Source organism: Hydractinia symbiolongicarpus, chromosome 3 (assembly GCF_029227915.1).
Source record: "Hydractinia symbiolongicarpus strain clone_291-10 chromosome 3, HSymV2.1, whole genome shotgun sequence".
Taxonomy (NCBI): domain Eukaryota; kingdom Metazoa; phylum Cnidaria; class Hydrozoa; order Anthoathecata; family Hydractiniidae; genus Hydractinia; species Hydractinia symbiolongicarpus.
Window position 1 is genome coordinate 21327460 of NC_079877.1, and position 24710 is coordinate 21352169.

At 35.1% G+C, this 24710-nt stretch overlaps 1 protein-coding gene across 3 annotated transcripts in view; it reads left to right on the forward strand.

Annotated features, from left to right (window-relative positions):
* Positions 1 to 24710, forward strand: part of LOC130636179 (replication factor C subunit 4-like) — a 126886-nt gene that overhangs the window by 58563 nt on the left and 43613 nt on the right. Inside the window, exons 1-3 of one of the 3 annotated variants that reach the window (XM_057445816.1) lie at positions 9173 to 9367; positions 19482 to 19596; positions 19677 to 19835. In XM_057445816.1, the coding sequence (XP_057301799.1) occupies positions 9187 to 9367; positions 19482 to 19596; positions 19677 to 19835 (455 nt within the window). In that variant the 5' untranslated portion in view covers positions 9173 to 9186. Of the gene's footprint in view, positions 1 to 9172; positions 9368 to 19479; positions 19597 to 19676; positions 19836 to 24710 lie in introns of those variants that run through there. The other 2 variants (XM_057445817.1, XM_057445818.1) reach the window with 2 other exon arrangements.

Sequence of the window (24710 nt, forward strand, 5' to 3'; positions counted from 1 at the left end):
TAACAATTAGTCTTTTTATTGATACTAGACGTATTTTGTCTGTTTGTCGACTAAAAGGGACTTGTGTAAAACCACAAGCGAAATGAAATGTAATATATAAAGGACGGGTGACCCCATGGATTTTTCCACACATAAACGATATAGCATGATATATGCTGTTTTGAAATTATGTGATTAAATAACTATATAAAAATGCAAATATGAAGGTCTCCAGGAATTAAATCCTGTCCTACTGAGGCTGGGCATTTCTTAACATTTTTAAGATTTTTAAAAATTTCTTATTGAAAAAAACAGTGCGTATTTTCAATTACAGGTCAAGAAGCAACACAATTTTTTTACTGAAGTTACATCCTGAAAAATTTATTCTAAAAATAACAGTCTTTTTTTTCTCAACGAAAATAGTGTTTTAAAACAAAGAAAAGAGAAGAATAAAAAGTAAGACAGTTTCAGCCTAGAAGCATTTTGCTAGTAAAATTGAAGCCGGTCAAAAATAGGAAAAAAAACGTGTATACAACCAGCTAAACTTGTGGATTACAACAGGTTAACATCTAGTATTTTATAAACGATTTTCAGGTTATAATTTATTTAGGAGTGGGAGGTAAGCTGTTTTAAGTGCATGTTTCAATTAAAATTATATAGCGTCACACACTTTTTAACTTGATTTTGTGAGGTATTGGTATCTTAACAGACAAAGTTTGTTAATTTTTGCTATTGAAACAAAAAATTACAATAAATTTCTTTTCTTTTTTTAGGTTCGACAACCGTGACTCGGCAGAGTATAAAAGAGAAGAAACTCGACAGAGTATAAAAGCTCAGAATTAATTGAACTTACTGAACCTTGAACTTCAATTTACTTATCGGTTAACTTAATAGTGAATTAATAGTGAAATTATTGGTGGACTTAATAGTGAACTTATCGGTGAATTTAGTAGTGAATTTATTGGTGAAATTACAAAATGACAGAGGTTTCTCTAGCTTTTAAGATTTTTTTTTCCGATCACACGTTACCACCGCTAATATGAACCCCGCATATAAAAGCTGTCACCGTATGGTACTTTTACTTTCTGGTGATGTTGAAACTAATCCCGGGCCTTGTACTATTCTAAAGTCGGTACTTCGGGATCTTTTCATCAAGGGGATGTTAGGCTTGAAAATTTTACTGGTACACAATGTATGTGTAATTCCCTGTTTGCGATCGTTTGGTCGGCTCTTAAAAAAGTTTCTTTTTGGAATCCAGGTGATCTTGATCATATCCTTTACAAAGGAACAAAGTGGTACACAAACCTAGGATGCACAAACCAGTAATTAAGCGCAAGTGAGCTCCCAAATAGTTTGCTTCTTGAAAATGAGGTCATACAAATACAAAGTTTAGAAAATGTTTCTCATATTATTACATACGATAGCACTTCATTACGCACTTTTCATAATTCATCTGAATCCGATAAAGGGCAAGGAATGCTGGGCATTATTAGCAGCGTTAGTTTTGCTATAGTTTGGGACCACCCACAAATTTATTTATTTGATCCTCAGCCGAACTAGTTTAGGACAAATAACTGAACAGGGTGCGTCAGTCGTTTTAAAATTTGATTCATTGCAACATGTTGAAAACTACATACGCGAAATATACGTCACCCCTGGCGAAGCAATGTGTCTTGAAACTCAATATTTCAAAATACTTACAACTGAACAGACAACTGGTAACATTATGCTTAACATTCGCAGAAAAAGAAAACTAGAACAAAACAGGAAGTACCGTCAATCCGAGAGAGGCCGAGTGAAACAAAGAAATTCAATAGGCAAATATCAGAAAACGGAACACGGCCAAGCTAAGTTGAGCGAGTCGATAAGCAAATATCGGAAAACGGAACAGGGGCAAGCTAAGGTGAAAAAGTCAATAGGCAAATATCAGAAAACAGAAAAGGGACACGCTAAGATAAAAGAGTCGATAGACAAATATCAAAATACAGTAAATGGTCGATCCAAGCTAAGAGAGTCGAAAAGTAAATACAAAAAGACGGAACAGGGCCAAGTGAAGCAAAGGGAGTCCGTAGGTAAATATCGGGAAACTGAGCAGGGCCAACAGGCACAAAAAACTGCAAAGAAACGCCATGTAGGGGAAGGTAAAGCAACAAAACGGAAGCGTGTTAACAATCTGCCTGATTCTGATGAAAAAATAAACCAATTTAAAAAATGTGTTGGGAATGGGCCATTTTATATATGTGTCATATGTAATCGTTCTTTATATAAGCGGTCAAATAAATTTTTTCGCCACATCGATTATCCTGCCATTCCAGAAGAGCATTTTCGCTTCAGAGTACAAAGTTTTGACGGCAAAGAATACATATGTGCAACATGCCATTCAAAACTTACAAAAGGAAAAATTCCTTCCCAGACTGTATCTAATAATCTCCAAATGTTTGATCTCCCAGAATCAATGAGCACATTACGACGATTAGAAAAAATTATTATCTGAAACTGGTTAACCCTCTTTATTCAGATATTGAAATTAATCTTACAAACATACCACCTTCCTGGATTAATTTAACATCTGAACATGAAACTGGGGAAAGTGAAAATAAAATGAACGTTGATTTTGCAATAAAATCGACAACAAATAATAATATTGGTGATGTAAAAACCAAGATTGATGATTACTTGGACAATAGCGAAGAAGAGAATGAAAACCCGTTAAACGAATATCGCTTGCCTTGCCAAGAAACGTCTTTTGTTCCAACTATTCCACATGACCAAATTGATGGAATGGAAATATTGTTATTGCTCCAGGAGAGAACAAATTTCCCGTACCAATAATTTCTGATGAGCATTGTGAAGAACTTTCCCACCCCTATCTATTTCCAACAGGTAAATTCGGATATCACACGAAAAGACAAGTACCACTTTCCCCAACCAAGTATTTCAACCAAAGATTACTGAACTATAGACAGAAGTTTGCCTCTGATACTGACTATATATTCTTTGCTCATGCAGTGACTGAACATCTTAATTTAATTAGTCGCATAAACATCGCTATGCAAAAAATTAAAGCAGATGGTCTTACAGCAGGAATGATGTCTGCGAATTTTAAAGAAAGAGTTAAATCGTTTATAGCCAGTGACGACGCTTTCACGTTTATGAACACGTTGAAAGGAACTCCTGCATATTGGAAACGATTTCTCTTTGAAGTTTTGGCTATGGTAAAACAGCTAGGACTTCCAACATTTTTTATGACTTTGTCCTGTGCAGACTTAAGATGGAATGAACTGGCTAAAATCATTACTAAATTAAAAGGTAATGACATATCTGAAGAAGAAATCGAAAATCTAAGTTATTATCAAAGAACAGAGATTCTTAACAGTAATCCAGTTCTTCTAGCAAGACATTTCCAATACAGAGTTGAGACATTTTTTAAAACCATGGTTGTCAACGGGCCATTAGGTAAAGTAAACTACTACGCGATTAGAGTTGAATTTCAGGTTAGAGGTAGCCCACACATCCACTCTTTATTATGGGTTGTCAATGCACCAATTTTACGCAGCGATAACAAAAAAGAATATATTGCCTTTGTGGATAACATAGTTAAATGTCAGCTTCCTAATAAAGACAGCAACCCAGATCTCTACAAACTAGTTTCGACATATCAAACACATTCTCATTCTAAATCTTGTCGTAAATATAAAAACAAGAATTCTCAAGAATCTTTCGGCAAGTTTTTTACAGACCATACAATTGTTGCTGAGCCTTTACCTGATAACCTCTCAAAGAAAGAAAGAGAAACACGGTTAAAAGAAAGAAAGGCTATACTAAAAAAAGTAAAAACTTACATAGATTCAAATTTGAATCCAAGATTTAATAATATTCTTCATCCAGATGAACCGAATTATAACCAACCTGGTACAATTGAACAAATCCTTCAAAGTTTAGCCATAACAAAAAAAGAATATGAAAACGCACTAAGCATCTCACCTGATACAGGATTTCAAATTCACTTCCAAAGGCTTCCAGATTCTTGTTTTATCAATAATTATTTTACTGAAGGTTTGAAGGCATGGGAAGCTAACATAGACATTCAACCTGTTCTTGATTATTATAAAGCAGTTTCTTACATGTGTGCTTATTTGTCGAAAGTTGAAAATGAATCTTCAGAGGCAATGAAAAAAGCTGCATCGCAAGCACTAGAAACTGGTGATTCATTATTTGAACAGATGAAGTCAGTCGCAAATGCGTATCGAAATCATCGCGAAATGTCAGTTTAAGAAGCAGTAGCTACCATAATGCCAGAAATATGGTTACGAAAGACATTTCCAGCTGTAGTTTTTGCAAATAGTAACATTCCTGAGAAGCGATTCAGGGTTTGTCGTAACGAAGAAGAAATTTTAAGTTTACCACCAGACAGTACGGATATTTTTAAACGAAACATGTTGGATAGATACATGGATAGACCAAATTTAGAATTTAAAAAAGGCAGATACCCCATGTTGGAACAAATGTGTTATGCTGAGTTCTTGTCAAGCTATTCTATGAAAATAAAACCGAAACCAGAAGATGAAAATGACAGTCAACCAGAAGTACTTAAAGAAATAATAGCTGAGATTCAAGTCGAATCTCCTTATCCAAAAACTATACCTCTGATGTCATCAAAAGAAATGTTGAACTTGCGAAAAGAAAAATGTGTTCTAAGATACCATGTACCTAGTCGAGACAAAAATCCAGAAGGATATGCACATCATTTGCTCTTTATGTTTTATCCTTTTCGCCAGGAAGCAGAATTGTTAAGTGAAAACTCGGGTACTTACACAGAGAAATTATTGGAAAACGGTGTATATTAGAAATTATAAATACAAATAAAAGAATATGCGAACCATTTGGTGAACTTGTTGAAGAAGCAATGATAAATTTTCACGCAAATGTAAATAATCTTGATTCTTTCGCCGAACAGGAAAACGACGATGTTTCTGATGAGTTTAGTAATATAAACAACCATGACACTGACGAAATTCGAAGTGAAACCGAAAACATCCTAGTTTTTGGAAACACTTTTTCATCTATTACTGAGCCTGGAATTTCCAAAGACGAACTCCATGAAAAGATTCAAATATTAAATAAAACACAAAGGCAAATTTTAAAGTGGTAAATGATGATTGGGTTAGAACTTACGTAAAAGGTTTAGCATGTAACGCACACCATAAAATTAAGCCAATTCACATTTTTCTAACAGGAAGTGCAGGTTGTGGAAAGTCCCATTTAATAACAACAATTTCTGACATGCTAAATAAAGCACTTTCCTATCGTGCAGGAAACTTAGAAAAGGATAAAATTCTCATTTTAGCACCAACCGGTGTTGCTGCCATTAATATAGAGGGAAATACAATACATTCAGCCTTAGGTATACCAGCGGATAGAAGTTTCACTAAAAACATTTCTAAGTTAAGTGATAAAAAGAAATATATGCTGCGAAACAAGCTTTTAGAACTAAGCGTTATTGTAATAGATGAAATCTCAATGGTTTCAAACAAGCTACTTTTACATATTCATCAACGGCTAACCGAAATATTTGGATGCGCAGATGACATTCCATTTGCAGGAATATCTGTTATAGCATGTGGCGATTTCTACTAACTTCCACCAATTCAAGCAAGGCCAGTTTACGCAAAATACAAAGATGCATTATTAAATCTTTCACATTGCTGGAAGCATTTTAAGATTGCTGAACTAACGGAAGTTATGAGACAGCGTGATGATCAACATTTGATTGAATTATTAAACAATATCAGAGTAGGAAAATTAGAAAGGCGACACGAAGATTTACTAAAATCTAAATTTATTTCGCCAAATGACCCACATTACCCCAACAATGCAATTCATATATTTGCTGAAAATCAACCCGCCTCTGAGCATAACAAAAAAATACTTAATAGCATAACATCGGACGAAATAAATATCGAAGCTATTGACAAAATTCCAGAAAATATACCCGTGCAATTAGTCCAAAATCTTGATTCTCGCCCTCAAATGGAAACAGGTGGACTTGCGCGAAACCTTCTGTTAAAACTTCATGCAAAAGTCATGTTGACGTCAAATATTGATGTATCCGATAAACTCATTAACGGACAGATAGGTACTGTTCATTGGTTTAAAATCGATAGCTCAGGAAATGTAACAAGAATATATTTGAAGATGGAAGACATGTATACTGGATTTAAAGCTGTGAGAACAGATCCATATGCTATTCCAGAAAATGTTGTTCCAATTAACAGAGTAGAGAAAGAAATCAAATTTAACAAACATAATCCATCTTCACCTTCTATGAGACGGCTGCAATTCCCACTAATGCTGTCATGGGTTCACAAGGTTCAAGGAAAAACGTTTGATAAAATTGTTGTCCGTTTTGATTTATTAAAACAACGAGCCTTTCACTCAGGACAAATCTATGTTGCATTAAGTCGAGTCACAAGTTTAGACGGTTTATACCTAACGGGTACATTTGCTAAATCAACCATTAAGTCAGACACACGAGCAACAGAGCAATACAATTACATGCGAGAACATTGAAAATTGACACAAAAAGAAACTGGTGTAATTAGCGAAAATTCTATTATGGTCACTTTGCTTAATACAAGATCCTACAACAAGCATAAAAACGATATTAAATCCGACCGCGTTCTCATGGAAAGTGAATTATTATGCCTAACGGAAACTCAGATACCATTTAGTTCATACTGCGACACAAAACTAGATTACTTTACTTTAATTCCAAACAACAATGTGGACAAATTTTCTAGTCTATGAGTTGGTCATAATGAAACTATACAATTGTTTGATACTGTAAAAATTCCTGGTGCAATATTTTTTAGAATGACAAAAAAAACGTTTCACGAAAACGCTATTAAGGTTTTGCTTCTATATCGTAAAAATTCCCTCAATAGAGATGAGTCATTATACCTTATTCAATATTTTTTGGGAAATGAAACTGTTGATATTATACTCGGAGATTTTAATGTGAATGCATTTAGCGATGAAAACTATTTCCTTGATTTTCTTACTGGATATAAACAAGTCGTAACCTCGCCAACTCATATATCAGGTTCACTTATTGACCATGTCTATATCCGTGAGAATGTTTTAAATACTCTTAATGTCGAGACCTTCGTTAAAACTGTCTATTTCAGTGATCACGATGCAATCAGGCTTAAACTCTCTCTCTCTGATTTGAAAAAAACAACAAATGGAACATAAAATCTTTACAGACGACTTCAAACAACTTTTTTCTTCGTGTTTTTAACCTCCTTTATTTTTTTGGCATTTTAGACTTTTACATTAATACTGTCCTCGATCGCAACGCATATAATTGCTTTCCAACACGTTTGCTTAAGGCGGAAATCTTCAAGCCACAGGGCTTCTTGTTGATTCATTGATTCATTCAATTTACTCAAACTTTATTTTTGTCTGCCAGAAGAAAAAATGTCTCGTTTTGGACTCTTCTATAGCATTTTTTGTTATATTTGGTTTACATTTTAGACATTTTCAGTTTGTTATATAAAACATTAATTTTGTTTTTGTTAATTTTTGCGTGTGGTTTTAAAATACTAATACAGCTTTCAGTCTTTTAATCAACTGTTGCATAAAGCCCGAGTCACACCAGACATAAACATTTCAAAGAAACAGGTCATGAACTGTTGTGTACATTATCAAATGTCGCACATTCGAAGCGGTTAGTTGCATTCATTTCGTTTTTATCTTTTTCAGTCAGGGATAACCGCAAATTAGACTATAATAGTCTAATTAGTCTACGATAGCTTATTTTGGCATAGTCATAAGAAAAAGATAGTCTGGTAAGAAACAATGATCTATCGTTCTCATGTCTTTATGGACGAGATATACTGGCGCCCAAGTCTCCGATCCTGCACAGAAGTTCTAAATGGCGCATTTTTAACTGTTGTTCTTTTTTGGTATTTCGGTTATTTGTTGCAATTTTTACTATGCCTGGCGAAAATTGTGCTATATTTGGATGCCCTACATCACGGAGAATCAAAGAGCTCAGTATTTTTAAAGTTCCATTACCCAATGGTGATGTAAACAAGAAATGTGGGAAGGAACTTATTAGCATTATTACGAAAGATAGGGTCGTTGATGACCTGCTGAAAAAACGCATCGAAACATTTAAATTATATATATGTGAACGTCATTTTTCTTCAGAACAAATCTGGGTTTATTCAACTCGCAAAAGCTTGAAAGAAGGAGAGCTACCTCATCTCAATCTTCCACAAAAAAGTATTGGTCAAACCACTTCAAAAGCTTCTCGACCAGCACTTCAATTCAAAAAAGGCCAATGACAACCGCTACATCTTTTTTTTGCTGATGCTTCGCATCTTATAAAAATATCACGAAATTTTCTCTCAAATTCTGGTTCTGGTCGAGCTACACGTTATATGTGGAATAGTGGTTTGTATATTCTTTGGAGTCATGTTACACAACTCTATCATGAAGACCTAGAAAGTTATTTCACAAGTTCACAAATGATCATGTCCAACTGACACCTTTCCCTGTAATGAAAGTTCCTCTTGCCGCTCAAGTCCTTAGTGAAACTGTTGGTAGTGTTTTGAATCAATTCGGTCCACCTGAAGTAGCTGGTACAGCACAATTTTGTTTCATGATGGAAATTTTTTTTCATTGTTTGAACGTAAAGAACACTGTTGAACATGATTTGAAAAAAAAGCCATTTTTAGAACATTATGAGTCAGTTGATAATGTATTTTTTGCATGGTTGGATGATTTTCTTTCCTATTTTACATTATGGAAAGAATCTATTGAAGAACGTGACGGAAACTTTACAAAAAATGCAAAATCAAATGTTTATTTCTTGGCAGACACACGAAGGACTAAAAATTACAGTCAATTCAATCAAAGAAGTTGTTAAATTCATTTTAGAACATGGTGTACCATATATTCTTTCAGAAAGATTTTGCCAGGATGACTTAGAAAACTATTTTGGTAGACAACTTGGAATTGGATCTCGTCGTGACAATCCTTCTGTAAGAGATGTTGGGTATAATGATAATATCATCAAAGCTCAATTTTCCAAAGACCTATTGCTGGGAATGTTTAGGGGACAAGCAGTAAATTTAACATCATTGATGACACTCCATTACCGAAAAGAAAGAAGACTCAGTAAACCCAAAAGTTCCGGACATGAACTTAAACTGTCACAATGGCTATTTTTATAGCCACAAATTTAAAAAAACATTATTTTTTGGTTTCTCTTATTCTGAAAGACTAGCTAGAGATTGGCTTTTGTTGATGGTTCACTCTAGAAATGCCAATTTCATTTTTATTATGGAATTAGGCAGATTAAACCATATTACTACCAAGGGTAAGTTTATTTGTTCTTACAATTTTTTTCTACAAAGTTTAGTGTTGGTAGAATTTAATAATATTTACTACTTGAAGCTGCAAAAAATTACTATATAGCAGCAGCTTTCTTTTACTTGGTAAGCTAAGCCGAATAATGATTTTTATTAAGTGTGTGGCTATAAAAATAGCCGTTATGGCAGTTTTTAAAGTTCATGCCTGGAACTAAGTCAATCAGTGTCCCATATCTGTGCTGCTGCTTGATTTCTTTATTTCAGTTCTTAGTGATCTCTTTTTTGCAGCCTTCTTAGCAGCTTTGTGTTTTTCACGTATATCTCTTGCATATGAAAAACTCCGAACTTTTGTATACAAGGTGAACATATGTTCCAGAAGGTTTATACTGACTTCTTTGCTGACTTTTGGATCCACAGTATAACAAACACTATTAAAGTTTAAAAAAAAGAACAGTTTTTCAACTTATCTTCAACAAGATCATGACATTTCAAAGTTGTGCTGAAATGTGAAGTTTTCGATCGAAATATTTTTTCACATTCTTGAAAAACATCTTGAATTTGTTTATTCACTCTCCACAATCCACCTTGTTCCGTATATTGATCAATGTCTGCGAATTGTCACAGTCACAGTCAACTTTGCATGCCTGTAAAATTATAGCCTACTTGTTGTAATCAGTGAACTTCTTTGAGAAACGGAATTTTGTGTGAAGCTTATGTACAATAAATCCAGCTATATATTGCAAACTTTTCAGCTCATTTTCAGTAATCACCAAAACAGTATCAGGAAGAGACGCCATAACTTTATCGGTTCCTGAGAGATGAATTAAAATGTGATTAGCAACTTCAGTTAATAAATTGTTGCTTAAAGTCACATCTTTAAACTTTAGGGGTAAAAGATTATCCCCTAGTAAGCCATAAAAATGAGAATAAAAATCCTCAGCATCACCATGAAAACTTTCAATCAGGGGCTTTATTTTGTTCCAAAGTTCAACGGCTTCATCGGTTGAAAATTTAAATTTATCCTCTGAAAACATACATCTTGCTGCTTCAGGTAAACATCTGTCACCAAAACATATCTCAGCACTTTTTCTCACAATTAATTTTATTGTTAATGAATGTAGCTTCTTTAGAATTTTTTCTTCTTTTGACAATTTTGGCACGGACAGAAAAGGGCTAGCATCTGGCATTTCTGACAAGGCATGCTTAACATTGCAATGTCTGGTTAGACCACGTTGTGATTTGCAAACATTATCGCAATTTTGGCAACGGTAAACCTCATCTTTCTTGCAGCTTTCAACTTCTGTTACAACAGCATCTAATTCTGTGTTAAAATCCACATTATGTTCCAAAAAACCACCATCAATTAACTCAAATAGATCATCAAGATCATCTCCAGCCAAGTAATCCTCTCCTATTTGATCCGCCATTACTAACTTCCGTGCAGTATCGGAGGGTCGTCCGAGACAACTTAAGGATAGGTTGCGCAAACAATGTCGGAGACACTGCAATGACTTCGAACATGGCGGACGTTTTTCCGCTAACGGTTAATTGGAAATGTGAAACAAAGCAGTAAATGTGAAGTTTTTGTTCGTGACTAAACGTATTAAGCAGATTAACTTTGCCGCGAAATTACTGGTACTTGTTATGGTCACTTTAAATCGACCGCTAGTGAATAACGAATCGAATCGAAATACAAACGCAAATGGCAGTTCCGCGCAACCAATTCAATTGGCGATACTTCTACATCATTCAGATGCAACTCCTGTAATACGAGAACTTTTACCACATATAAAGGTTTAAATATTCATCTTAGAACATGTCTACGAAAAACAAATGAAGCGACAATTACAACATCTTCAAGCCCACCAGCTGCCGAACGAATTATTCCAACAACTGTAGTAAATGAAAATTTTTATTGGAAGAACATTCCAGGGTCAAAATTTACGCATGATTTAGACTATACATATGAAAGAATAGTTTATTGGAAAAAGAATTTGTTTTTACTACCTCCTGGTGCGGCTGGAAAATCGTTTATTCGAGAAATGACACGTCTTATAAATCTTTGGATCGACGATTCGCCGATGAAACCTATTTCGATAAAAGCACTTCATGTAATGCCTTCACTGTTGTTACAAAAACCCAGCAAGAAGTCGAAATCAAAAGACCATACAAAAGCTTTACAACGGCGCTTGACACTATGGGAGAATGGCGAATTGTTAAAACTTTTTGATGAAGCTGTCGCTATTCAGGAAAGACTTCAACCACCGAATCCGAAAAGTGATATTTCATCTATTTCGAAAAAGTTTCGATTGTTCATGCAGAAGGGAAATATCAACAGTGCTTTGCGATTATTAACTGACAACATGACGCAAGGTATCCTTCCACTTAACGACGAGACATTATTATTATTGGAGCAAAAACATCCAGATCAGGGGAATCTTGGCGAAGATACGTTAATAGATCAACCGTCACAGCGAATCCATGATATTGCTTTTGATATCATTGATGAAGACATGGTATTGAAAGCTGCCACGTATACCAAACGTGGTTCTGGTCCGTCAGGTTTGGATGCTGACGGATGGAGACGTATACTTTGCTCTTCCACATTTGGTACAACCAATACTGATCTACGTAAAGCCATAGCCGAGTTAACGAAGAAGCTGTGTATTGAATCTATTCCAGAATCTGATAGATCTCCGCTTGAAGCTTTTGTTGCTTGCCGTTTAATACCGTTAAACAAAAATCCTGGTTTACGACCAATTGGTGTTGGTGAGGTGCTTCGTAGAATAGTTGGGAAGATTGTGATAAACATATCTAAAAATGACGTAATTAAAGCAGCAGGTTCGTTACAAGTTTGTGCTGGTCAAAATGCTGGTGTTGAAGCAGCCGTCCATGCGATGCATGACAATTTCGACAACGATGATACTGAGGCTGTTCTTCTAATCGATGCTGAGAATGCCTTTAACTCAATTAATAGAAAGGTAATGCTGCATAACATTTCGAAGTTATGCCCAATGATTGCTACGTTCATTAACAACTGTTATGCTGTGCCTGCACGTTTATTCGTGATAGGCGGAAAGGAGATTCTTTCGAGGGAAGGCACCACACAGGGCGATCCGACGTCGATGGCTGCGTATGCTATTGGAATCATACCATTGTTGAAAGCACTTTTCAACAATACACGTTCGAATGACCACACCCTTAAAGAGGTTGCATACGCTGATGATTTTACTGTTGCTGGAAAACTTTACGAAATTAAAGAATTTTGGTCGAAAATCGTTGACATCGGTCCGAAATACGGCTACTTCCCGAAGGCGACTAAATCCCATCTAATTGTGAAACAAGAGTATCTACTTAGTCCTGAGCAAATCTTTGCAGATTCAAATATTTTGGTAACATCGACTGGTCAAAGTCATCTCGGTGCAGTCATTGGTAGTCAGTCTTACAAGATTGAATATGTTAATAGCAAAGTTGCAAGTTTAGTTGAACAGCTAAAACTTCTATCAAAGATTGCTGAACTAGAACCTCAATCATCTTATTGTGCGTTTGTAACCAGTTTTAAAGCTAAATTGACATTTCTTCTCCGGACTGTTCCTCACATAAAAAAATTACTTCAACCGATAGAGACAGTCTTCAGAAACGAATTCATACCTGCGATAACTGGTGGTCATCTATGCTCCGAAAACGAAAGGCTTTTACTATCACTTCCCACACGACTTGGAGGATTGAATCTCACTATTTTTCCTGACGACGCACAAGTACAATTTAATAATTCAAGAATGATTACAAAATGTCTTGCGACTCTATCGAAAAGCAAGACATAGATGGTATCTACGATGTTGGAAAAACAAAAACAGCTAAAGCACAAGTTAGAACTTTAAAATTGGATATCCAGAAAGAGAATATGGCCCTATGTAGAAATAACATGACGGTGAAGCAAGTTAAGGTAAACGACATCAACCAACAAAAAGGAGTCTCCAATTGGCTCAATGTATTGCCAATAACTGAGCAAGGTTTTTATCTCAACAAGCAAAAGTTTTGGGATGCTATGCGTCTACGCTACAATTGGAGCATTCCCAACTTACCCAGCAGTTGCGTTTGTGGAGCTCGATTTGTTACGAGACGTCACAACGACATTCGTGACCTCACATCAAAGTTACTCAAGGATGTTTGTCATGACGTACAGTTAGAACCGAATTTGCTACCGCTGACTGGAGAACGTTTCGATTTAAAGAGTGTAAAAACCGGTGATGATTGTAGACCGGACATTCGTGCTCGTGATTTTTGGATAAACGGCCAACAGGCATTTTTTGACGTAAGGGTTTTTGACCCCACTGCCTCGAGGTACAACAACCAAACACTACAGCAATCTTTCGTTTCAAACGAGAACGAGAAGAAAAGAAATTACAATCGTAGAATTTTGAGTGTTGATAATGGCAGTTTCACGGCGCTTATATTCTCAATTCACGGAAGCATGGGTCGCGAATGCATCACTTTTTACAGTCAACTTTCGGAAATGATAGCGGATAAGAAGAACATACCCATTTCAACTGCAGTCACACATATACGCACAAAAATTTGTTTTGCTCTGTTGAGTTCTGGTTTAATATGTTTAAGAGGTTCGAGAAGTTTATATAAAAAGTTCGATGTAGGAGATGATATTGTGATTGATCATGAAATTTCAACTGTTAAATCGTTAGCTAGGAATATGTTGTGTTATGTAGTAAATTAGTCCCTTGTAATCATATAATGTTCTAGTTATTGTTGTAAAATTGAAAAAAAAAAAAAGTGACCCGTAAAAAAACAATGTCGGTGGTCGTTGCCTCTAGAGCCTAAATAGACTATTTCTCATTTAATTGGTATGGTTCAGAAGTGAAAACGACACAAAGTAGTGGTAGAAAATGTATTCTTAAATAGTATGCAGTTATATTTGGGGTATGGGTTGAGGTGCTAGGGCTTCGTTAAAAATTAAGTACTGAAATAAATTACTGACATTGTAACAGACTAGACAATTGAAAAATTACTGACATTGTAACAGACAAGACAATTCGCACTACATGCCTTAGACAACGGACTCTTGAATCTTGACACTACATGTCTATTATGGTGAGTGTTTATCGTAACAGTAGGCACACGGGCTTCTTTTTACTGCACCATATGGCCACTGGCTTCTTTTAGACATTTTGAGAACGGACTCATGACACTTGACACATGTCTTACTATGGTGAGTGTTTATCGTAACAGTTGGCACATGGGCTTCTTTTTACTGCACCATATGGCCACTGACTTCTTTTAGACATTTTGACAACAAACTGATGACACTACATGTCTATTATGGTGAGGTTTTTATCGTAACGATTGGCCCACGGGCTTCTCTTTCCTGCACCATATGGCCACTGGCTTCTTTTGACATTTTGACAACCGACTTTTGACAGTACATGACCATTAATGACAATTAAACGTTTGTCTCATTATAACAGACTGACATGAACTGACACGCTCTACACATAAAACTTACTTAACCCTATCACTGTAAAGAACATACATTTGTGGCGTCGTAGATTAGTGGTTATAGCTCTCGTACTCTGTGCGGGAGACCGGGGTTCGATTCCTCTTGACGGCGATTCAACATGGGCGAGTGAATGTTACCATAGCCCCGGGTTACCCCAAGCCATGTGAGGGAAATTGGGAAGATGGCACACTGTGTGGGCCGTTGGATGTTGCCGGGAGTTGTCTAGTAGAGCGCGGGCTCTAATTGGGTCTGCGTAGCTCAAAATGGGCATTTAATACTCTAGGACTCTCCATCTACGCCATGGCCCCTCCTGGAAATAATAGACAGGGTATATCCCTTGATATTTGTGAGGCTAGCCATGTAAAATATGCACATCTCTATACAACACTCTAGGCTTGACCAGAATTAGTTGAATTATAAGAAAGAAAATGGCACAGGGGGGCGGGAAAACGTTCTGATCTGTTCAAGAGCAAGAGGCTTACTGTGTTCTACTCCATATTTATACCCCCCTGCTTGTGGTATGGATCTATGGCCTTAAGTAACAAGCCTAAGGCAGTCTATTGTTTTGGTTAAATTAATATAGTGTTGACTATTAGTCATAGGTCACCAACACATTTGTAAAATTAATAATGCAGAATGACAAAACACTAGTGAACCAGGATAGCCTTATACTAGGAGTCAATGGAGACACACCTTTCCTTCTGTAACCCCAATTAACATGTGCTAAACTTTTAGTTTAGCACCATCTAATTAGCCAATCCAAAGACTTTTGACGTATAATTTTTAGTCCCGTGAAGCAAACTATAAAAAATTTTGCTCGAACGAAGATGATGTAGTGAGCAACAAAGCTCCGAAAGAAGATGGCGCGACCAGACGTGGTTTTCGAGATAATCATAAAAGAAGATAGCAAATCGCCTAAATAGGAGATACTTGCCTAATAAGTCTATGAGAAATCTGCTAACTAAGCTACTAGCCTAATTTGGCGTGATAGCCTAATTTGCGGTTATCCCTGACTGTTTTTAGCTGGTCCTTCTCTTGTGGTTCTTTAAAAAAATTGCTGGTTCTCTGTTAATCACTTCAAAATACTGGTGGTTCTCTGGTGGTTACTCTAAAATACAGCTGATTACTGCTGGTCCCTTCTTTAAGCAAAAGCGAGCTGGGCTTCCACTTTGAAGAACAAAACTATTCATGTCTTCTGCGATATATGCTGTTACTTATGCTTAATAGATAGACGAACTACCCATCACCTTATTATAATGACGTTAAGCCCATGTCTCATTACCATACAACATAACACTTCTTACACAGGCCTCATGCAACCTACCTTTTACCTCAATTGACAGGACTCTGCTAGTCAACAAAGGAAGTAACTCCCTGAACCTTTTACAAGCAGAACCTATCCTGCAAGTAACACTTCTTCCAACACCCCCTTCACTGCCCAACATATCACCTAAGTAACAGAAGTTCTGAACTATCTCTAACGAGCCACTGTTGTACATCATTAAGGCTGGAAATACTTCATTCTCTAGAATCTTTTCACCCTTAGTGCACCCTTAGCCCTTTCTCTTCTAGTCCTTTCTTCCACTTCTCAAACTTTTCAACCAATTCTTCCATCGACTCTGCTATGAGAACCAAATCATCTGCATACAATATCTCCCATGGACATGGACAAGTGTCAACATTAAAACTAAATTTCTACAAGGTGAATTTATTGACTAAAATGTGTTTTTATATCTAACTCCTAAAGTCAACTGTGGATACAGTGTATGTGCGTAAACTCTACAAATGTGTTCATGGTCTATCGGATGCTTCTCTTGAATGGTATCAGCATGTCTAATCTTTTTTTACATGGCACATAGGTGTGTTGATTGGGATGTTGGCGGTTGTATTGTTGACTTTGGTCTTCACGTCTTTTGAAAGGAATAGACCATAATACATTATAATAGACAAGATTGATTACATTAACATACTGCAGCCAATTACCATTCTCAGGATAAAAATATTCCTACCTCAAAGAAGAAAAATGTTTTACATTAACAAATTTGACAACTCTTGGATAAGTAATCAAACCTGACCATACATCAATTTTTAATAATCAAATCTAGACAAAGTCAATATAGAAAAATCAACCATGAAAGATATTGTTGCCCTCAACAAAGACAGTAAAAAAGACTGTGATGTTTTCACATTTAAATAATCCCATAATCCTATTGAAATTATTGTTTATACATATGCAGCATTTGGAAATCTGACGGATGGTGGAAGTCAAGGTTACCTTATTATCTTTGCTTGTGAAAACAACTTCATCAGCTTGCAATCTAAACAACTCAAACGGATTGTCAGAAGCTCGCTTACTGTTGTAACAATGGCCAAGGGTGGAGGCATCGATGCAGCATACACATTTTGCAGCAGCATACTCTGAGATTCTTTATGGTTATAATGATAATAGACTGCCCAGTGACATAACAGACAACAAATGACTTGTGGCAAGAGCATTGAAACACCTGATTAATAACAAGGATGTGAACAACTTACTGACACTTTAATGAAGAATGGTGTGTCATCACATAAACTAATGTGGTAATTTGCCAGAAATTGTTTGATGTACTGAAATTACTTCACATTTATGTTTTATTAGATATTTGTTTTTATCTGTAAGAATAATGGTTAGGTCAAGAAATGACTTTAGAAAAGAGAGTAAATGTGTCATACTTATCTGAACATATTGTGTATATATATTTCAGACTTGCGAATCAATGGTCTTGAAATATTTCAAATTTAGTCAAAGTATTCCGTAGAAAATTTTAAAGATTCTAAATTTAAGACTTGATGGTGTAGTTTACCATTGTTCCTTTTTTGTTTCTCAAACGTCTTATATGTCAAGGTACTCCAACCCTTTTTTTTAGCTCACTCGACTTTATTACTATCTCGCCTGTGAGGATAGTATTGGTTTCCAACTCCTAACTGACTAACAATGTCCCAAATGGTCAATTGCAACGTAATCAACAAGCTTTTTTATGCAAATTTTTTTTAAAAAAAAACTACCTTTGGGTGGATTCGAACCCACAGCCTCTAGGTTCACGTTACGACGCCTTAGCCAACTGAGCTATTACGGCTTCAGTAAAAATTTACGAATTTATGAAAATTTTTGCGAATTAACTCAAAATGATTTATTGATGCAAAATACAAAAGTTTTTTTGAATTTTTTTTTTTGCGAAATGATTCCTCTTAACGAAATGAAGTTGTTTTAAGGGAATAAACTAAAGAAATTAAATAAAGGAATTTTCCCATTATAAGGATTTTATAAGAACTTTCAAACAGTATTTTCGAGAAATGGCCAAAGGCCCTCAGAGGTATGGGACCTAAAAATTTCACATGTATGTTTCTAATAAATAAATATAAAAAGTCAGTAAAAGCCGTAAATCAATTTTTAGGTTTTATAAAATGACCCCGTTAAAGAAGAGGCGAACTGTGCATGACATGGCTGCTGAATAAAAGTTCGTGATGAACAGTGTTGATTTTGACGACCAGACCAACTTGCTTGGTCTGATCCATAATAAATCAATTTACATTTTACACAGCCATCATAACAAAAAAAGTCAACTGCCAGTTTTGTTTATAATATCTTTGTGAGTGCTTAATTATTTATAATTCAGTATTTTCACAATTTGCTAAACGGTTGGCTAAACTAAAAAACAATGGGATATATTTCTTTTTATGGTGATGGTCACGGTTAATACGAACAAAATAATTAAACAAGAAAAAGTTGAAGATCAATATTGCAAAATGTTGAACAACATGTGAAGAACATATTTTTATTATTTTACCCTACTGAACTTACTGAAATTTGTAAGCAAAAAAGATTTGAAAATAAAGATGAAGCCTCCACATTGTGTGTCCGATCTGTTGTTGAATGTTTCCGGTCTGTATATTCATTAAATTTGGCGCCATCTTATCATAACAAACTTCACCATTCGAAGCTAGTAGTATGTTGTGGAAAAGGGACTTAAAACATGAAAAAATATTATTGTTGATCATAACAGATATTCCTTAAGTTTAAATGAAGGTTATAAAATTCTTTTACTACTATAGTACGTAAAATATTCTCAGTAATCTCTAGTCAAAAATCTTATTTTTTAAGTTTACTGGTAAGTACATGCAAAACTTGCTTACTTTGACCCTGTACAACCATGAAATTCTGTAAAATTGTTGTTAGGAAGATATATAGATACTTAGTCGTTAAATTTAGTTATTTATTTGTTATTATAGTAGTTATTTCGGTAGATTTTAGGATTTAGAAAAGTATAATTTTTTAACTCTCACTTATAATTTATTTTCTGGCTGCCACAATATAATTTTTCGTTCGCCTTTCCCTTAATAAATTAAAAATACATTGTTGCAGTGATGTGTAATTGGCATTGACATGCGAGATAGTTTATGCAGCCCCTGCATCTTGTTTGTTTTTATGATGCACCATGGTCTTGTGTTTTCTTTTCCTTATATGATAGTGAAAAGATATATGCTCACTCAAAGATAAAACAGAGCCCCAAATTGTAACAGCTTTTAAATACTTATATATATAAGTGTTTAATTGTCTTTTATTTATATAGCTAAGTACGTAGTGATGATGATGGATCAGTTCTTCAAATCAAAGAAGGCAAAACTTACATCCCAAGAGCAACGTATATCAAAACCAATCAAAAATCTCCCTTGGGTAGAAAAATAGTGAGTATGTCTTGATTCTCATTCTAAATTAGTAAGTAAAATCTTACTGTGAATCTAAGAATTATTTTTCTTTATTTCAGTCGTCCAAGAACAGTTCAAGATGTGGCACACCAAGATGAAGTGGTTGCTGTTTTGCAGAACACTGTGAAAGGAAGTGATTTTCCAAATCTTCTGTTTTATGGTCCTCCTGGTACTGGAAAGACATCAACTATACTAGCTGTATGTAGACAGTTGTTTGGGTGTGTCTTGTTTGTTTCTTTTTAAAATTTAAATCCTTTTTTCAAACCAACCTGGGACATTAAGTAAAGGGACTGTCACAAAATGCTCATGCATAAATCTTATCAGAAACTTTAATTGTATCATAATATAAAAAAATCCCTATCTTAAAAAATAAAAATTGGGAAAAGTATAAACAAACCCACTATGGAGTGATGATGCAATTGGCATATTATAATCTACATTATAATACCAGACTTGCTGTCTATGAGCCAAAATGGAAGTGTATATTCCTTTTATTTTTTTAAAAATCTTTCCTTTCATGATTAAAATTGAAGTTGTGTGTTGTAGTAGCATTTCAATTTAATTTATTTTGCCAGTAAGAAAATGTGTAAAAATACAAGTGCTAGATTTATAATAGTTACTATAATTATCATGGCAGGAGAGCAATACTGTAGCAGAAGCTAATAAAAATGTAGAGGTCATCCAAAGGTAAAAAAGGGAGGGAACTGTATTGTCTATAAAAGTAGATACTGGTGTCATTAAATTATTAAATAAACAGAAAAAAGGAGGAAATCAAGCAGAAAGTTTTTTGGTACCACCAAAGTTTTGTATGCTGCAAAAAGTTTAAAATAAAAAAAATCAAATAAAGAGAGACAGAAACATCATGTCACATTATAACACGACAGATCAAGAAACATCACAGAGCAATTTTACATAACATTAATGAATTACATATCAAGAATTACATTAGAAAAGACATGGAGGGTCATAACTGGAAAGAAAATTGAAGTGAGTTTAGATTTTATAGATGGGACAGAAAGTAAACTGAAAGATAAATAAGTTGCCTTTTGAAAATTATTCCAAGATGAAACTGTTTTAGACTTGATTGAGTTTAGACTATAGGATGTAGTGTTGCAATTAAAGTGGTCTAGTATACCAGCAGATTTTTTTCTTGTGTTATAGCGATGATGGATAGCATTGACATCAAAAGTTTCAGCAAGTGGTTGAGGAATGTTATTTAAGCAGATGTTTTTTAATAGATAGATAGATAGATAGACAGACGTGCATATTCTACATGGCTAGCCTCACAAATATCGAGGGATATACCCTGTCTATTATTTCCAGGAGGGGCCATGGCTTAGATGGAGAGTCCCAGAGTATTTAATTCTCATTTTGAGCTACGCAGACCCAATAAGGGCCTGCACAGTACTAGACAACTCTTGGATACATCCAACGGCCCACACAGTGTGCCATCTTCCCAATTTCCCTCACATGACTTGGGTTAACCAGGGGCTATGGTAACATTCACTTGCCCATGTTGAATCAGCTTCAAGAGGAATCGAACCCTGGTCTCCCGCACAGAGTACGAGAGCTATAACCACTAATCTACGGCGCCACAGTAAGGCTAGGTTGTGATTGATGGATGCTGCAGAGACCAAAGGAGGTGAGGAGGTTAGCAAACGAATAGCGTTATTTTGAAGAATGTAAATAGTTATGAAGGAAGAGATAGGTTGACCCCATGCTTGACAGCAGTATATGAAGTTTGAATAAAAAAGAGATTAATATACCTTGATTGTGACTTGGCATGAAGTGTCTCTGGTTTGCAATAATGCAGGTGGTAGATGTTAGTTTTTTTGCTGTGGCATTGATGTGTGGTTTTGAAGATATTATATTCTGTTTTTGAGGTGTTAAGGGATATCTTGTTCGCATTTAACCAGGGACATTTAAGGTTGATATTGATATGCTTAGAAAGTTGCTTGATGTTAGAGCTTGAAAGTGTAGATTAGTGTCATCTGCAAACAAATAAACTTCCCCAAAAGGTATTGCATTTATGAGATCATTGACATAAATCAGAAACAATAGTGGCCCCTAAAACCGATCTCTGAGGAACACCATGGTTGTTAAGTAGGGTTCTTGAATGATGCCCATCTACATTGACATACTGGGGACGATAAGATAATACATACTGGGGACGATAAGATAATAGGACTTCAAAAGTGAGTTAGCTAAGCCTCTGATACCATAACGGGCTAGTTTTTGAGTGAGAATAGAGCAGTCAACTGTGTCAAATGCTTTTTGTAAATCAACAAATATGCTGCATACAAATTTACCATTGTCAAGGGCGTTCATAACCTCTTGTGAAATTAATAAGATAGAATGAGAGGTTGAGTGAGCTTTTCTAAATTTAAATTGATGCCTATAAAAAAGTTGTTGATGATCTAAAACAGAATAATAAAATAAATAAATAAATAATGCCACTACTCAAAAGGCACCTATACTCAATACATCTAGTAACTGTCCTTAGATGCACCGTGTTTGGTTAAGCATTCTGCCAGCTGACTCTTGCCAGGAAACCAGTGAATAACTACTTCACTTTCTTTCACCATTTCTCTCAATTGTCCAGCATTAACTCGCAGTCTTCGATCTTCAATACTTTTACGCTACCTAGTTGACCCTTCAATGATTTGCAATTTGTGTAACAGACAACTTTTGGTGTATGTAGTAAATTGAAGATTTCTTTTAGCTAGCCAACCAGCATCATCAGCATCAGCCATTGCAGATGCCTCCAAAGCTAGGGGGGATTTCGTGATTCTTGCAAGCATCCTTGACATTCACCTCAACATCACCTTAATAAAAGCTAGTTGTTTATTTCCTACAGCGAGTGTTCGCAACCATGCTCCTGGGGTTCAGCAAAAACAATAATTTCAATCACATCTACTGGTTTGAGTGAACGGAACAACAAATTTCTCAGACTTCAGATACTTGACACAGCGATTTGCATTTTTGATTACTCGCACCAGTAGCTTTACTTTTCAACTTGATATTTAAACCCCCCCGAAAAAATTGATGTTTTCTTTCTATTTTTTGTAAAACTATTTTGACAACCAACAACAACACACCAGCCTATTTTAATTAAAAGAATTTTCATCTTTTTATTGTTGTTTTTAATTTTGTTTAAACTTTCACTTTCTCTACTTTTTCACACTGTCTCCTCATTATGTTGGTTTATTTGGTTTAAAACCACTCTAAAAAGATAAGCATTATAGGCCTTTATTGCATAAACTTTTGTTAGAAAAAAATAAATATACTTTTATAACTGTACTAGTAGATAAGAGAACCACCACTTAAATTTGATGACGTCAGCAAGGACCTGTCAATACACAAAAAAATTCTTTTTACGAAAACTTGTTTACTCATTCCCTTTATTGTGAGACCTTGAAACGCTGATCAAAATAATGTATATGAACATGTAGATATTTATATACCCTTTGTATTCATCGTAAAGGTCTTGAAATACTGATCAAGAAAATGTATAGGATCATGTACTTTTGACAAACGATTGCAAAGATATTGAGGTTTGAATGTTCTTAGATGATGTCATCAATCTGTCCATTCTAAAAGGGATTAGGGGATCCAGGTTTGGTATACTTACCTAATTTAGTCCAAGTTGGTCCCTAGTTACCCACATGTTGAAAAAAGAATAAAGTCACCACCTCGTTTCCAAGTTATTTGGCCTCAAAGTTTTAGGTGCATTGTAATGGCTTCATTGATTTAATATAGGATATTGACGTTAAAGTAGTGGATTAGGCGATCCAGGTTTGGTATACTTACCTAATTTAGTCCAAGTTGGTCACTAGTTACCCACATGTTGAAAAAAGTATAAAGTCGCCATCTCGTTTCCAAGTTATTTGGCCTGAAAGTTTTAGGTGCATTGTAATGGCTTCATTAATTTAATATAGGATATTGACGTTAAAGTAGTGTTATTTTCGTCGCGCCATAACGTCATAAAATTTGACATATTAGACATGTATTTTACGGCAATATCAAAGGAAAATGAACACATCCACTTTGCTTGTCACAGAAACACGGAACTGGCGTATTATTATATACATTAAGCATTTAAAACAAAATTTTAAGAAAAAAAAATTAATAAATTTTAAGTAAACCAACCTTTGTTAACACGGTTTGTTAACCAACCTTTGTCAACACGGTTTTTAAAGGCTGTTTCCTAAAATAAGGACACCCATACCATATATTTTTTTAATGCTTTTGAGGATTAAAGAATAACATTTTTTAACCTTAGTTTGTGTGACCAATGATGACAAGTATACTTGTCATTCAATGTGACGAAACACTTTTCTATGCAAATGAGCATATTCATCATGAGATACTCAATTCCTGTATTGCGCATTATCACTCACTTGCCCAGTACAGAATATGAATATATTAACAAGCTAAAATAGCCAATAAAAAGGATGTTAAACATTTAAAGTGTGCATGACTTCAACAAAAAAAGTCTTTTTCAGCAAGCTCTTCAGTTATTTTAATACAGTTTTCAATCTTGGTAGAGGAGATCGTAGATTTGTTACATTCTATGGCTCATTGTTATACCGCAGAAGAGGTGTGTGACGTTATTATAAACAATGACATTGACTTTGGAAAAATTACATCAACTGATTCCATGGACGACAGTTTTAGCAAAAGTTCTTGCTGCTCCAAAATAGATTCAAATCCTGAGGACGATTTTGTTGAAAGGTCTATAAATGTCAATATTCCTCAACTCAGAGGGGAAGACCTTCCACAAGTGGTGTAAATAGGAGAGGAGCATGGATAGGAGAATGATGTAGAGAAAAAGGCATCACAATTCGGGGTGGTAGTTGCAAGCAACTTCCTGTGAAAAGATTGGTTTCTAATGTTATAGACGAGGAATTATTATTTGACCCTAAAAGCCCAGCTTCTGAAGAAGATTTTAATAATAAATGGAAGAAAAATGCTTCAGTTAAGACAACCAACAAGTACGCACACCAAACCATAAATTATAGTCCACCACTACGTCAAAGATCACTTTAAAACACTTGGAAGGCAGTCACAATTGAAGAAATGAAAAAGTTTTT